Source organism: Lactuca serriola, chromosome 3 (assembly GCF_051521515.1).
Source record: "Lactuca serriola cultivar US96UC23 chromosome 3, Lser_US96UC23_V15, whole genome shotgun sequence".
Taxonomy (NCBI): domain Eukaryota; kingdom Viridiplantae; phylum Streptophyta; class Magnoliopsida; order Asterales; family Asteraceae; genus Lactuca; species Lactuca serriola.
In genome coordinates this window covers 236735580-236752178 of record NC_136410.1, presented here as the reverse complement: position 1 = coordinate 236752178, position 16599 = coordinate 236735580, and the positions used below count along the sequence as shown (strand labels likewise).

Below are 16599 nucleotides of genomic sequence, written 5' to 3'. Positions count from 1 at the left end.
CATGAGTTCCCGGAAATGCCCCTGCAGGGGGTTGCACGACCCGCGTGCTGTTGCGCGGGTGGGTTGCGCGGGTGGTCCCTGTATGTAGCATCTTTGAGGTTTTGGGCCTCCATAGCTTAGCCCACTTGGCCCAGATCAAATCCAATCACCTCCTAGCCCATTTTCTTCAAGTTTTTCTTCATTTTAAGCCCAATTTGACCTCTCCAAATCCTCCAAAACTCATGCACTCTCCCGATTAACAATCTACGCACGCTTGAATAAACTCCCGCATCTTGCAAATTTAAAGTTTATTTCTCTCCAAGCCTTCCAATAATCATCAAGCTCGCTCCACGCATCATCTCCAAAATCACCAAGCCTAACATCCTTTTTTTCTACCAAATCCCATCGCTTCCCATACATCCCGAACACTCCCGCTCCACTAGACCTGAAAACCTGCAATTATGCTCACAAGATTCGAAAGTACCCGAAATAGTCATAAAATAACAAAAAGGAAAATATGCATGGAAATTATCTAAATTATGAATGAAATATGCTAAAATAAAATATAAAAAGAAGTAAACAAAACTAACTATCAAATCACCCCAAGCTTAAACCTTACTTGTCCTCAACTAAGACAAGACTAAAATGAATTCGGGATGAACTATCCTAAGAAAATAAAAAGAATGGATAGAACCACGGAACCTAATCACTGTTAGTCAACATGGTCAGAATTAATCTTGCTATTATCTCACAACTTTTTCATCCGATGACAATGAAACCATAAACCACAGTCAGGACAACTCCTTTAGGTGAGTAAGGAGGGATGAGCAGTCGCAGCCTCAATGGAACATGCATACAATGAAGGATATCTATAGTAGGGAGAAAGCAGTTGGATGGGCTCAGGTGGAGCTCTTCTTTAAATGTACACTCTGGTCTCACGTTTTCCGGTTTCTCTCATGTGTAACTAGCTTTTAATCGCTCGGGCACCGTTGTAGGAATCGGCTCACTTGGTGTTGGCCCAAACCTCCCGTAGTATCCAACTCGACAGTCTCCCTAACATCACCAATTTTCGAAAAACAACTCGATCTATATACAATAAAACATACCTATATAAATGAATATCAAACGCCGGGTGACCAAAATGTTGGAGAATTTAGTTCAATAATAGAACCGGTCACCCTTCTCAGATTTCTGCAGCTGGGAATTTGCCTGCCCCCTTTTTTTCTTTTTGTTTTTTTTTTTGGTTTTTTTTGTTTTTTTTATACCATACTTGAAGGTAATGTAATAACAACCCTTTGACTCAAAATTTGGTTCCTAAAGTGTGTAAGTGGAACCGAAAGAGTAGTAATATAATCCAAATGGTCTAAGCGAGAAAATGACCATGTGTGGAGCATAAAGATGTAATGTAACTCCTTTTCAAACTAATAATAATAATTTTTTTTAAAACACATGAAAATGTCCACATGCAGACTAAAAGACTTCTCTAAAATCCTAAGAAAATCGCAAAAAGATATGGTGATGTAAAGAGACCGGATATGGATTCTACTCGGGGACAAGCACTAGTGCTTCATCCTAACAGTTCAAACATGATCAAGTGTGATCCTCTCGGCGGTAGTGACCGCAAGGCTAAGACATCCATTGCTATAGTATATCCTACAGTCATTAGTACTGTATGCATAATTCTTCATGAAAACTACCTGGCCATGATCACTTACCCCTTTAAGCTACCAGCATCTGATCCCAAGTATGAAATCCCAAACTGCAGCTAGTGGTCTCGGTTCGATGGGTGAGATAGCAACAAGATCCTGGACCAATAATGATACAATAACTATGAACCTGTTCCATGGCATCCAAGCAGGTGAGAATAAACAGACAACAAAAATGCATGAATGCTAATGCCCTAAGCTAAATGTTATGCAAAAATATAAAAGGTGAAAAAGAAGAAGATAAAATCTTTTTGCAATTATATATAAAAATGAATGAAAATTAGCTTAAAACTAGAATGTTATGCAACCTAGTTAAAAATGCATGAAAAAGTAAAAGATAAGGGAAATGCCCCACCCTAAGCTTAAGAACAAGCATTGTCCTCAATGCTTGAGGAAAGGACGGAAAGGACCTAAATTGGAGGGTCGGGCGGCAAGAAATGCCCGTGACGATAGTGGTAGTCCCACATATCCTGGACCTGGCGGGAAGTGGAAGGGAAGGACTACTCCAATCGATCAACACAACTCACCACATCTTGGATGGCTCTCGTATTCTCTTGCGTTTGGGCGTCGATGCGCTGCACCGTGGAGAACATTATGGCAAATTGGTCAAAGAACGTAGGGGGGAAATATGGTGGGACTTCGTGCCCCCTGCTAATGCGGCTGGTCAAAACGTTGTGGAGGAGCCTAGAATTGGTCATGCTGAAACATCGGCTGTTGCATCGAAGGTTGGTCAAAATGGTCCTCAGCTTCGGGCATCTCGTTGTCCTCTTCGTCATCTTCTTCCTCTTGTTCCTCTGCGTCGTCACCCTCATCATCACCGAATTCTAGGAATACACCTGCTTGGGTCAACTGATCTGGAGGAAGCCAAGTGTCGGGGTCGTCTGTGTCGAATGAAGAACCGATCCAACTTGGCAGGATGTAAACCGGGGCTTTGTCAGAGTCTAACCTATTGTACGTGCGGGTTCCCCGATCGAGCAACATCTCCATCCCGATGAGAGCGTCACAGTCCAGCAGGAAGTTCGGTGGGGTGTCGACAGGTATGTACTCGGGAGCCGGGAAGTCTAGGCCGACGGCTCAACCTATGATCGTGATAAGTCCGCCGATGAAAATTTCCCCCGTGGAACGCTGGCGTATGGAGTCGCATTTGTCTAAAAAGAAGCCTAAAAAATTGAGGGGGAGTGCACGCCTCATGCTTCGGAGGAAAAATAGCTCACATCTGTTGATTTGACCGGGCTCGAGGCGCCCGAAGATACTCGTCATAAGAACTCGGTGAGCAATTCACCAGCAGGGGTGAACGATGTGCTTGGCTCGCTGTCGGCTTGGGTTAAAGGTTGTGAGACCGGAAATTTGCATCCAAAAGTTTGTATCCGGGTAACGCAGAAAATCTTGGTACTCTTGATTTTGGGGGCTGATGCGGAACGGATCGTCTATACCCATGATGGAATCAAGCTCTTCGTATGTGAGCCTATGATGCTCTCCTTTCAACTGGAATGTGAGGACTTTCACTGCATCATCTTGTGCATATGTGCTAAGAAATTCCATTGTGGGTTCCTCGTAAGTTCTGTCACAAAGTCGAAGAAAACCATGCCAACCCAGTTGTAGGAACAAATTGTATACACCATCATGCACCCTAAGCTTTTTCATGGACTTTCAATGGTAGAATTTTGTCGGCCGGATTGTGCGACCCCGAAGGTTGGACCGATAGGTTTTGATTTCAGCTTTTGTAAGGGAAGGATCGCTTCCCTCTTCTCCTCCTTTTTTCCGTTTACCGGCTGCTTTGCGTGATGGACCGGCGACATCCTTTTGCAGGTTAGGATCAATCGATGATCCATGGGTGCGTGTCCGAGTTGCGGTTTTTCCCATTTTCAATACCCGAATTGTCCCAAAATTGAACTTCAACCCGGAATCCGCTACCGTGCACCCCAAGCTTTTGGTTATTCGTGGGTGCCAAAATGCAAGACTTGTTCACTGAAGGAATATTTTCAACTTGATTTGTGTGAAAAATCCGGTGGCGGCTCGTGGTGGCTAAAAAATCCTGGGAAATTTTTTGGTGATATTTAGAGGTTTTGTTCAGTTAGATGTAAAGAGCTTTGAAAAAGAAACACTTTGGTGGTGTCGGAATTGCGAGAGGTGGCCGGAGTTGGCCGGAAAATGGCCGGAAAACGGCGAGTTGGGTGGTGGTGGCGCCCCCAAACCCGACAATGGATCAGAGTAAATTTTGGGTGGGGTTTGTAGAGCATGGAAAATGGTGAAGAATGGCGGCGGTCTCGTCGAATTCCGACCGGTGGAACTCCAAGAAATCGAATTTTAGTGAAAAGTGGTTTTATGTGTTCTTGAGAGTTTAAGAGAGAATGGTGGGTGTTTGAGAGAATGAAATGAAGAAGAAGAGTTGTTGGAGGTTTTCAATCCATATTCAAGTGTGGTCAACACCCAGTGAACGTTGGTCAACTCATTAAACCACCTGCTCAACGAAAGTCAAAGCTGGTCAACAAAATATGGGTTGGTCGTCAAGGCAGAACGTGGGTCGCGCAGAGGGGGCATGCAGGTCGCGCAACATATGCAGTTAGGTTCTATTTTTATGTTGCAAGTTGAAGGCCGTCCGCGCACACTAGCCGCACACCCATGCGCGGGTCGCGCATGGTTCTGGTCCCGGATCGCGATTTTTCTCCGTTTTCTTCTGTTTCTTCACAAGTTCTTGATTCGGAAGGCCCCAAACACCTAGAAACTCTTGATTTCTTCAAAAATGACTTTAAAAGTCTCATCAAAACATTTTCAAAACTTCTTTATTCGAACGTAGAAACATGAAAGCATAAAGCTTTCCAAAAATGCCCCTCTTTAACGTCTTAGGCGAGACATCCTTCTAGCTTGCTTCAACACACCGGGACATCCAACTGGATGATTTCAACAACACTTGCATTAAAACCTTCATAGAATGGCTTTAATCGGTGCCCATTGACTTTCAAAATTTGTCCCGTTTCTTCACTTTGGATTTCCACCGCTCCATGGTCTAAAGTCTTCATTACAAAAAATGGGCCAATCCACCTTGATCTTAATTTTCCCGGGAATAACTTCAACCATGAATGGTAAAGTAAGACCCTATGTCCCGGTTCAAAATTCTTTCGGGTGATGGACTTGTCGTGGAAGAGCTTCGTTTTCTCCTTATAAATCCTTCCGTTTTCACGGGATTCGTTTCTCAGTTCTTTTAGCTCTTGGAGTTGAAGTTTCCTATGCCTTCCCTCCTCATCAATGTCGAAGTTGCATTTCTTGACCGCCCAAAATGCTCGGTGCTCTAACTCGACGGGAAGATGACAAGATTTTCCAAAAACTAATCTGAAGGGCGACATTCCAATCGGGGTCTTATAAGCGGTCCGATAGGCCCATAAGGCATCGTCAAGTCTCAAACTCCAATCCTTCCTGTCGGATTCACTGTTTTCTCTAGAATAGACTTCATTTCACGATTCGAGACCTCCGCTTAACCATTCGTTTGAGGGTGGTAGGCGGTAGAGACACGATGGGTCATGTTGTACTTTTTCAATAAAGCCTCCATCATTTTGTTGAAAAAGTGCGTCCCTCTATCACTAATCAAAGCCCTAGGTACACCAAATCTCACAAACACATTAGATTTCAAAAACTCGATAACCGTTTTGGCATCATCCGATCTTGTGGCTTTGGCCTCAACCCACTTAGAAACATAGTCAACCGCGAGCAAGATGTAAACGTTGCCAAACGAAACAGGAAATGGGCCCATGAAATCAATCCCCCATACGTCAAAAATTTCACAAACAAGGATTGGATTTTGGGGCATTTGGTTCTTTTGCGAAACGTTTCCCGTCCTTCGGCACCGTTCACAACTTTTGCAAAACAAGTAACAGTCGCGTGACATGGTCGGCCAAAATAGCCCACATTCAAGAACCTTTCTCAAGGTTCGGCTAGGTCCGAAGTGTCCCCCACAAGCAAATTCATGACAGAATTGCAAAATAGATTGGTGCTCTTGTTGGGGTACACATCGCCTAATGATTTGATCGGGACAATGTTTCCACAAATAAGGTTCATCCCACACATAGTATTTGGCATCACTTTTCAACTTGTCTTTTTGAGCACGTGTGCATGTGTCAGGATACCTTTTTATGACCAAAAAGTTAACGATATCGGCATACCAAGGAATATATTGAGTAAGGGTAAAGAGATGCTCATCCGGAAACTCGTCCCGCAATGGGAGAGGAGTTTCATTTGAAGTGATCCAGCTTAGATGATCGGCAACGAGGTTCTCGCATCCGCTCTTCTCCCGGATTTCCAAGTCAAATTCTTGTAACAGTAGGATCCACCGGATGAGTCTCGGCTTTGCATCTTCTTCGTCATCAAGTACTTAAGAGTTGCGTGATCCGAATACACTATGACCTTGGTACCAAGTAGGTATTGTCTAAATTTCTCCAAGGCGAACACTATGGCCAATAGCCCCTTCTCCGTGGTAGAGTAGTTGCTTTGAGCATTGTCTAGTGTCCTTCATGCATAATAGATCACGTGGGAGGCCCTCCCATTCTTTTGACCCAAAACGGCGCCTATCGCATAGTTGCTTGCATCACACATGATCTCAAATGGGAGATCCCAATTTGGTGCTTGCATGATGGGAGCGGATGCAAGCAACTCCTTGAGCTTGTCAAAAGCTTCTTTGCATGCCTCATTGAACTCGAAATCAACCTCCTTTGGCAAGAGTTGGCACATTGGTCTTGTTATCTTTGAAAAATCCTTGATGAACCTTCGATAGAAACCTGCATGGCCCAAAAAAGAACGAACTTCCCGAACACAAGTCGGGTAAGGTAAGCTTTGAATAACATCAATTTTGGCCTTATCTACCTCAATTCCTTTTTTAGACACAATGTGACCCAAAATGAGACCTTGACTCACCATGAAATGACATTTCTCAAAATTCAAAACCAAGTTTGTTTCAATGCATCTTTTTAAAATTTTTGTGAGATTAGTCAAACATTCTTGAAAAGAGTTGCCATGTACCGTGAAATCATCCATAAAAACCTCAATTATGTTTTCAACGTATTCCGAAAAGATACTAACCACACAACGTTGGAAAGTGGCCGGGGCGTTACACAATCCAAATGGCATTCTCCGGTATGCAAAAGTACCAAATGGACATGTAAATGTCGTCTTTTCTTGGTCTTCCGGTGCCACCGGGATTTGGTGAAAATCGGAATACCCGTCGAGACAACAATAATGAGATTTCCCGGCCAACCTTTCTAACATTTGGTCAATGAAAGGCAATGGGAAATGATCTTTTCTTGTGCTTGCATTGAGTTTGCGGTAGTCAATACATACTCTCCACCCGTTTTGCACACGAGTGGGGACCATCATACCTTTTTTGTTCTCGACCACCGTGATTCCCGTCTTTTTTGGAACGACTTGCACCGGGCTCACCCACTTGCTATCCGAGATTGGATAGATCATCCCTGCATCAAGAAGCTTTAATATCTCTTTCTTCACAACTTCCATCATTGGCGGATTTAACCTTCTTTGCACGTCTCTTCTTCGCTTGCATTCATCCTCCATTAAGATCTTGTGCATACAAGTGGAGGGGCTTAATCCCTTGATATTCACAATCGTCCAACCCATGGCTTCTTTATGCTCCTTCAACACCTTGATGAGTTGTTCTTCTTCATATTCGGTTAAGTGAGTTGAAATAATAACCGGAAGGGTTTCATTCTTTCCCAAGTAGGCATACTTCAAATGTTGAGGTAAGACCTTCAATTCCAATTCGGGTGGTTGAACAAGGGATGGAGGCAATTTTGTATGAGTTAGGGGCAATTCAATTTGCTTGACATCTAATCTTGTAGATTTCTTCATCTTCATTTTATTTACCAACTTCTCAACCTCCGGATCCAAAGAATAAAGCTTTAATTGCTCGGCTAGCTTCCCACAATCGAATCCTTTGCTTAAGATCATCTCCAACATATCACTGTTAGATAACTCAAACAACTCTTGAGTAATTGGCTCAACAACATCAACAAAGTACAAAGATGAAACTGTTGGATTAGTGTCTAAGTCCATAACTATTTTGGTATGTACTTGACCCGATGGTGCATGGTCCTTTTGGGTTGCCTTCACCAAAGCAACTTGATAGGATGAATTATGGAGAGAAAGTATTAAATATGATTTATTAATATATTATGGGAATAATATATTAAAGGAGAAATCATATTGTTTAATTAATATTAGTCAATAATTAATTGGTAATTAGTTTTGTGACTAAAAGAGATTAATTAAACTTAAGGGACTGAAATTGTAATTATAAGATAATTGCAATTTGGGCCATGGATTGCCTTTTATTATAAGGTGGATGAATTCTAATGGGGAAGCCCATATGAAGTCATTCAAGGCTTTAAGAAAAGGGCTCCATGGGTTGCTTAGGGCTTAAGCAACCAAATTAGGGTTTCCTTGTTAGATAACCCTAATAGCCTTACTATATAAAGACCCCTTATGCCTCAAAAACGTGGACAAGCAACCTTCTAGGGTTTCACACGTTTTTGGGCAGCCTCTAACCTCTCTCCTCTTCATCCTCTTGCTTATGGTGTTTGTGAGCCATTAGAGGAGTGACACTTGTGACTCTAAGCCTTCCAAAGTCAATTCAAGGAGGAATTGGGATTGTTATTACTACATAACAATCAAGGTAATATCTTAAACCTAATTATATGTTAATATTGATTTCCATATGCTAGAATTAGGGTTTATAGTCTTGGATTCAAAGCATGTACAATAGAGAAACCTAGATCCAAGCATTAGGGTTTGTATGAGCACATAGGATGTCTTATGACCAAAACCCATCAGTGGTATCAGAGACTAGCTTGGTTTCAATTGTATTGATGCATTAGATATCTGGAAAATTCGTTTTTTGGGTTTCTGGAGGCTGGACTCGCCGAGTCCATAGCTGAACTCGCCGAGTCCAAGGTGACTCGACGAGTCCAAGCCTGACTCGACGAGTCAACTCGTCAGACAGGCGGATTTTCGGGATTTTTACCTGTTATGACTTAGGATAATTGCCATAATTGTTTAAACTTAATAAAATTCGAATTTTGTTAATCCCTTATGATTATCCTTGTCAAAATAAAAGATTTTGGTCATCTAATTAGATAATTGTTACCTTATTTGATATATGTTAAGTTATGGAAATTATTTGATCATTATCTTGCAAGAATTTGATCTAGATCTAATTAGATAACCACCAATTATAGTTAATTGCCTTATTTGAATTATGTGATCTAGAATATTCTTGACAAAGTTTGGAATAGTTTCAAATTAATCCCTTTAGGTTTTATATTTTAAATTTGAACCCAAAAATTTTGTTGTTTTGAAAGTTAAATAGTTAAAACCCTAATGTTTTGAAAAAGGTTTCAAAACTTGCCCTCAAGTTTTGGAATTTAAATTTTGATTAAATGGATTAATTTTGATGTATATTTAAATTCTAAACCCTAATGTGTTGAAATGTTTCAAAACTTGCTCTCAAGTTTTGGAATTTAAAAGTTGATTAAAAGTTTAATTAGGAATGTTAAATTCTAAAACTCTAGTATAGTTTTGAAAAAGTTCAAATCACACCCTTATGGTTTTATTAATTAATTAAGGTGTATAATTAAAACAGATTTAATAAATCCATAAAAGTTTAGGTTTACAATTTAATTGAATTAAAAGTATAATTGTTAAATTAGACCACCTAATATTTTAAAAGTATAAAATACACTCTATACTATATATATAACATTAAAAGTCTAACATTATATATATGTATGAGTAAAAGTCAGTCTTACCGTTAGTAGGCCTCATTCACGAAGCTAGTCTATAAGGGGTGTTTAAGGAAATTGCCTATAAAATGGCGATTGAATGGGTATCCACTCTTACTAACCGCACTCTTGACTAGTGGAGGGTCGTTAGCCGAACGGGTAGGATAGGACGAAACCTTCCATTATAAGTATAATGAATTACTAAAGTAACTAAATGTTTTCATAAAATTCCCAATCTTAGTTACTTAGGCAAAAGTGAATTGATGCAATTCCATGAAATTACACTTTGTGCCCTTGCGAAGACGTTAGTGGAGCGTGTGTGGTTAACCGGCACACTAAATGGGTCTAAGCAAAGGTAGCAAAGGGTGACTCAATGTTTGTCATGGTTCGGTGGAGCTTGTGTGGTTTACCGGCACATCGAATAGGTGATTGTAACATGTGAGGGCACCATGTAAGTTTGCATGGTTATTCACACCCGCTTTGTGATCCTCGGCATCCCAGTCACAAACAAGAGGGGCATATCGAGATTTAAACATGCCATTGAAAGTTCAATGTATCTCAAAGGATCTAGGAGTTTTCATAGATTTAAAACTTAAATTTCTTTTTCGTTTTTCATGATGGAAATTAGTGAATCGTCATTCACTTACCTTCAAATATTCTGCAACTAGATTACGGCATCCCTTTTCTAGGTTGTAGCGTATTGTGTTGGGTCCTAGCCTTGGAATTTCATTTGGGTGATCTACCAAGGACTCAATCTATCAACTAACTTGAATTCATTTTTTCTCCCATTTTGTAGATGTCAAAGTTCGACAACTATGGTCTTCTCAAATCCCGTGGAACATGCATTCCACATGAAGATGATATTCCACGATTCGATCGAGGAACAAGAGATCATGCTTCACTTCCTCCTCCTCCAATTATTCTCCCTAACCCACAAGTTCAAAGGCTTGAAAAGTTCAAGATCACTCAAGCCCTTTTGGTAAGTAAACATAAAGAAGGAAAGTCCGTGTGTGCACACATCCTAGGGATGAAGTCACACATTGATAAGTTAAGAATGTTGGGATCCGTTGTCTGTGAGGAAATGGCTGTTGATTGGGTTTTTCAGTCACTTCCTAACTCATATAGTGAGTTCGTAAGAGAGTACTATATGATGAACTACGACGTGACCCTTATAGATCTCACCTATATGCTTATTGCTGCTGAATCAGCAATGGTTTGGCGCAATTGAAAAGCAATGTTGATTGGTGAATCTGCCTTCAAGAGCTCGATGGATGTAGACAATGGCAACAAAAAGACATGCAATGATCGAAAAGTTTGATCAAAAGAGAAAGGCGATGTCTGAAATAGTTCCATGTGCTGTTCCAAAAGAGTCTATTTGTTTTTATTGCCAAGAGAAGGGGCATTGGAGACGAAGCTGCCCCATTTACCTAAGAGATCTAAGAGATGGGAGAGTCAAAACGTATGGCTCTGCTTTAGGTAAAATCCATTGATTAACTCTTTTAGGCTTATATTCTAGATTCTTAATACATAATGTGATGAGATTACAATTGATGTTTTGTAGGATCGAAGAAAAGAAAGGAAGCTTAAGGGAAGAAGTGAGCAGAATCTAACCGTGAAGGAATGGATTTCGATCGCATTTCTCGAAGATTAGATTCTTGAGCTACTACTTAGAGTTAGAATTAGATTGCTAAGAAATATGTATTAGCATAAGTTTTTCAATGAGTTGCATTGTAAGGACAAATTTTTCCGCAATAAAATAATTTTTTATTTTAAATTTTATTTATTTATCCTTACAATGGCGTGTATGAAAAATTGATGTTAAAATGTTTCTATTATTAGCAATAATGAATTTGGTTCTTATTATGTTATTTATGGAAAGTCGAGAATTTACCAAATAGGGAGAGTTTCTCATCGCCCAAGTTTCAATTGGACAGAAACTTGGAATCATGCATCTTGGTTGCACGATGAATGAGAAATTTCATATTTGGAAATTAGACTAATTCATTGACAAAGTGTCAAGTGAAGGACTTGGAGATCGAATACACAAAGTTGTGTGTTGATCAAGTCCACCATAAGAGTAACAAAGACATTCGTCATGATTTACTAAAGGTTTAGTAAATATGATTATACTTACAAGATTAAGTGTAATTTTGAATTGATTAAAGGGTTTAGATCAATAGCAGAACGAATAAGAAGAATCAAGTTGGCAGAAAGATAAAAGTTTCTCCATTCTAAGAAGATGGGAGAGTACCTTTTATGCTTTATAATAGGTCTTAATGATTAAGAACCATATCTCAATTGATCCTCTAAGTGAGTCTTAGTACAATTGTATGTCTAAGAAGAGGAATCAAGAATTGAAGAAATGGTTAAATCAATAAGTCAATCATACTTCGTTCCAATAACAAGTCTTAAAGTTAAGATTGTGACATTGAGTGAAAAGTATTAAAAAAGGTTTGTAACATTCATCAAATGTGGAAAGTTGTGATGTCTTGGATAAGACAAAGACCAACTAAGACCAATTTATGAAGTGTTTTTGATAAAAACTACACTAACTCCTGAATATTTGTTTGTCAAGAAATGGTTTTTGACAAAAGAATCTTATATGTCAAGGAGTCAGTGGGAGTCTTAATGATCTTGAAAGGTTTCAAGAACAAATCAAATAAACCTTATCGATCATCACTAGCACACGAGTTGAGGTTTACAACCTATCGTGTTGACATTATTTTGATTATGTGCCAATCCAATCGAGTTAATTATGCATGTGAGTTCTATGAGTTCTCATTTTGAACGCATAAAAGGCAAAGCACCTTAATCAATGAAAAGTACATTGATAGGAAAGGGTGAGCTGCTTAACTACTTGGAAGACATGGTGGGCAGCTGTGCTACCATAAAGGCAAGAAATCGAGATCAAGAAAGGTCGATCCATAAGAGTTTGAATTTATCATAAACTTTGGTTTTGACAAATTCACATGGATAGGAACAAATACACTGTTTAAATCTAAGTGTCATAAGATTTCCTCCTTCATGAAAATGATTGTGAGGAAATGCTTTCATTAAGACAGATTTTAAGAAGATAGTGATTGTAAAATTGCATTCTCGAATTCAATTATGGTTACGGCATCCCTTTCCATAATTTGAATTGTGAGGTTTGGCAATTAGTCTTAATTGTTTATACACATATATGAACTATCGAAGGCAAATGTGTATAAGTTCAAGAAGCATTGATAAAGGATTATCAAAGCACTAAGTATTAGAAACATGAACTTAAGAAATTCAATAAGTATTGTTTTCTGAAAGTTAAGATGTTTATGAATACATGTCGAAGCTAGTGGGAGCATAAGTGTTATGTTTTATAATAATCATCATGATAGTGGGAGCATAAATGTTATGATTGTATGATTATTAAGGAAAGTATTGCAAGGTTAGGAATATTAATTATAGAAAACAAGAGTCATACTTTGCAAAGTTGTAAGAGTTGAAAGGTTGTTTTGCTATAATTAAGGGAGAGAATATTATGCTTCATTTCAAATCTAAAGGATTAGGTTGAGAAATGTTAATAAATTTAGTCAAAGGTACATAGTGTGTTCTTAAAATTTCGATTATGATTACGGCATCCCTCTTCACAATTCGAATTTTGAGAACATAGCAAATAAAACATTATGCGTCGTGTCCCATACGCTTCGGGTATAGAATCGATTGCAAATGCTTTAATGTTTGACCATTCTAAAATTTTCCAAATGTCGAGCGCATTTAGAGGGAAAAGGGACTAGAATTGGTTTTGACTAAAACAATTAAACAACTATCAAAGGACAACCCAAAGTTCGACGAGGATTGGTCGCTTGTGAGTAGTTGGAAGTATAGTATTGGAAAATATGGAAATGTTTCCATATTGGATGGACCGTATCGACATCATTACGAATAGATAAGATTCTATTAAGAATGAGTTGACATATGGAACATATGGAAGTGTGTCCATATTGGGAATTGAATATTGAGAAATCTATGACTAGTTTAGAAACTTCTACGCAAAAGGATGTTCAAAGAATGTACTTTGAGTGAGAGACATCACGTCTATGGAATTGTATTGTAACAATCTCCGATAGAGGACTTTGTAATATCATTGGCAATAGTCTTTGTAACTTTGGTGCAGTGACATTACGAAAGGATAGTTGCATAGAATGTTAGAATCTAGCATATTCTATAAGTAGCAAGAATTTGATATTCTTTGACTTATGAAAAACGGATTTGGAGTTGTGAAATGAGAAGGATTGGAAATGTGTTCAATGTGATCTATTTCACAAAGTAAGAACCATAGGTAAACATTGTGTGCATGCTAGGAGCATGGGACAAGTGTTGGAATTCAAGTAAGAAGTTGATTAACCGAAACGACAAATAATGAGTAATCGATATGGTGATAAATAAAAGGTGTTTTATTTATACTCAAAGGTTTGAGGCCATATGGGATTAGTATTATTCTTGTGTTTCACTTTGCATGTTTTGACTTCCAGAATAATTAAGGTTATTAAGAATAATCGAATTATTCAAACGGGCCACAGTCGTTCATATGTTGGAAGTAGATATGAATGAAGATTGTCGTGAATTGGTGTGTGGATTGTCTAAAGAGCATTAGACATAAGCAAATGTTTGTTGCAACGTTCATGAGTGCTTACGAATATGATTTGAGCATTGGATTAAACCCACGCTCACTTGGATCACTCCATGAATCGTATCACGAGTGATTGGTGAGACGATAACATCTTATATTCTTGAAACCGAGATGTGTGAGTTGTATCTTGCAAATCGGTTACACATTGATAATATGTAAACGCACTAGTAACTTGGTGTTATAAAACATATTGTTGTGTGTGATTCGGTGCGTGAGTGCAAGCGAGCATTGTATCAAAGTTTATCCGTTCCTTTTATTCAAAGTAGGATAAAAGCGATATCTTTGGGCCCCTCGATGGTTTAGTGATGACAAACGTAAATGCTCGGCCGGGCTAGGGCTAATTTGATTTGTTCAATTAGTCAGTCGTCATAAATCAGAAATCGAGATATAATACAAAGAGAATGATTTGAAATCATATCTCATATGATATCTAGAATGGAGGAATATATGATCCCTTATCTAAGGACATGCGTATCTGATATGATCAGAGTTGACAACGGCTTTGGAAAGCTACGATTGCAGATCAGGATCTGAAGTCATACGCAGAATAGTTATTAGACTTATCCAAGTGGGAGACTGTTGGATTAGTGTCTAAGTCCATAACTATTTTGGTATGTACTTGACCCGATGGTGCATGGTCCTTTTGGGTTGCCTTCACCAAAGCAACTTGATACGATGAATTATGGAGAGAAAGTATTAAATATGATTTATTAATATATTATGGGAATAATATATTAAAGGATAAATCATATTGTTTAATTAATATTAGTCAATAATTAATTGGTAATTAGTTTTGTGACTAAAAGAGATTAATTAAACTTAAGGGACTGGAATTGTAATTATAAGATAATTGCAATTTGGGCCATGGATTGCCTTTTATTATAAGGTGGACGAATTCTAATGGGGAAGCCCATATGAAGTCGTTCAAGGCTTTAAGAAAAGGGCTCCATGGGTTGCTTAGGGCTTAAGCAACCAAATTAGGGTTTCCTTGTTAGATAACCCTAATAGCCTTACTATATAAAGACCCCTTATGCCTCAAAAACGTGGACAAGCAACCTTCTATGGTTTCACACGTTTTTGGGCAGCCTCTAACCTCTCTCCTCTTCATCCTCTTGCTTATGGTGTTTGTGAGCCATTAGAGGAGTGACACTTGTGACTCTAAGCCTTCCAAAGTCAATTCAAGGAGGAATTGGGATTGTTATTACTACATAACAATCAAGGTAATATCTTAAACCTAATTATATGTTAATATTGATTTCCATATGCTAGAATTAGGGTTTATAGTCTTGGATTCAAAGCATGTACAATAGAGAAACCTAGATCCAAGCATTAGGGTTTGTATGAGCACATAGGATGTCTTATGACCAAAACCCATCAGAAACATCACTAGGATATCTCATGGCATCATAAATATTAAAACTTATTGTTTCGCCATCAAACTCCATTGTCAAACTTCCCGCATACGCATCGATCTTTGTCCTAGCCGTCTTCAAAAACGGTCTCCCAAGCAAGATTAGAGCCAATTTGGAGGACACTTGCTCATCTAGATCAATCACATAGAAATCCGTCGGGAAGACCAATTGGTTTAGTCGCACTAGGACATCTTCTAAAACACCTCTAGGAAAGACACTTGATTTATCTGCAAGAGAGATTATGACACCGGTTTCACTTAAGGGTCCGACATTCAATGATTCATACACCGAATAGGGCATGACATTGATACAGACACCAATATCAAGCATAGCACTACTAAAAGTGACATCTTCAATCTTGCAAGGAACCGTGAACATTCCGGGATCTTTGCATTTGGGTGGAAGTTTCCTTTGTAAAACCGCGGATGCGTTTTCATTCATCAAAATTTTCTCATTTCCCTTCAACTTCCTCTTGTTGGTACAAAGTTCTTTCAAGAACTTTGCATATCTCGGGATTTGCTTGATTGCATCAAGTAGAGGGATGTTTACTTCCACCTTTCGGAAGGTGTCCAAAATCTCTTTCTCCTCCATATTCTTCTTTGAAGTTCCAAGTCGGGAGGGGAACGGTGGTTGAGTGGCTATTGGTGTTACTAGAGGCGTAGTCTTCTTTGGGGCTCCCACTTGTGCATCGTTCTTGACTATAGGTACTTCAACGGGAATGATCTCTATTTCTTCCTCTTCTTCCCTTGGCTTCTTCTTTGAACTACTTTCTCCAGCTTGTTTGCCACTTCTCAAGGTCACCACATTGACATTTGGGTTCTTTTCGGTTTGAGAAGGGAGTTTACCATGGGATTCCAACTTGCTTATGGATGTAACTATATCTCCTATTTGTGCTTCAAGGTTGGAGATACTAGTCCTTGTCTCTTTTTGGAATTGTTGGGTACTAGTGGCTAGAGATTTGACAATGTCTTCAAGAGACATTCCGGAGCTACTTGGTTGAGATTGAGGAGGTTGTTGATGATGATGTGGAGGGTGCGGTTTGGGTTGATAGTGTG

At 39.1% G+C, this 16599-nt stretch overlaps 2 protein-coding genes across 2 annotated transcripts; both read right to left on the bottom strand.

Moving 5' to 3' along the window:
* Positions 1-4555: 4555 nt before the first annotated feature.
* LOC145096102 (uncharacterized) lies at positions 4556-5029 on the bottom strand. Its single transcript, XM_079033870.1, has one exon. The coding sequence runs from the start codon at positions 5027-5029 to the stop codon at positions 4556-4558; it is 474 nt and encodes a 157-aa protein (XP_078889996.1).
* Positions 5030-5157: 128 nt separating this feature from the next.
* LOC145096101 (uncharacterized) lies at positions 5158-16135 on the bottom strand. Its single transcript, XM_079033869.1, has 4 exons — positions 15553-16135; positions 7014-7672; positions 6824-6930; positions 5158-5806 (listed from the first exon to the last, which is right to left on the bottom strand). The coding sequence occupies exons 1-4, from the start codon at positions 16133-16135 to the stop codon at positions 5158-5160; spliced, it is 1998 nt and encodes a 665-aa protein (XP_078889995.1).
* Positions 16136-16599: the final 464 nt, after the last annotated feature.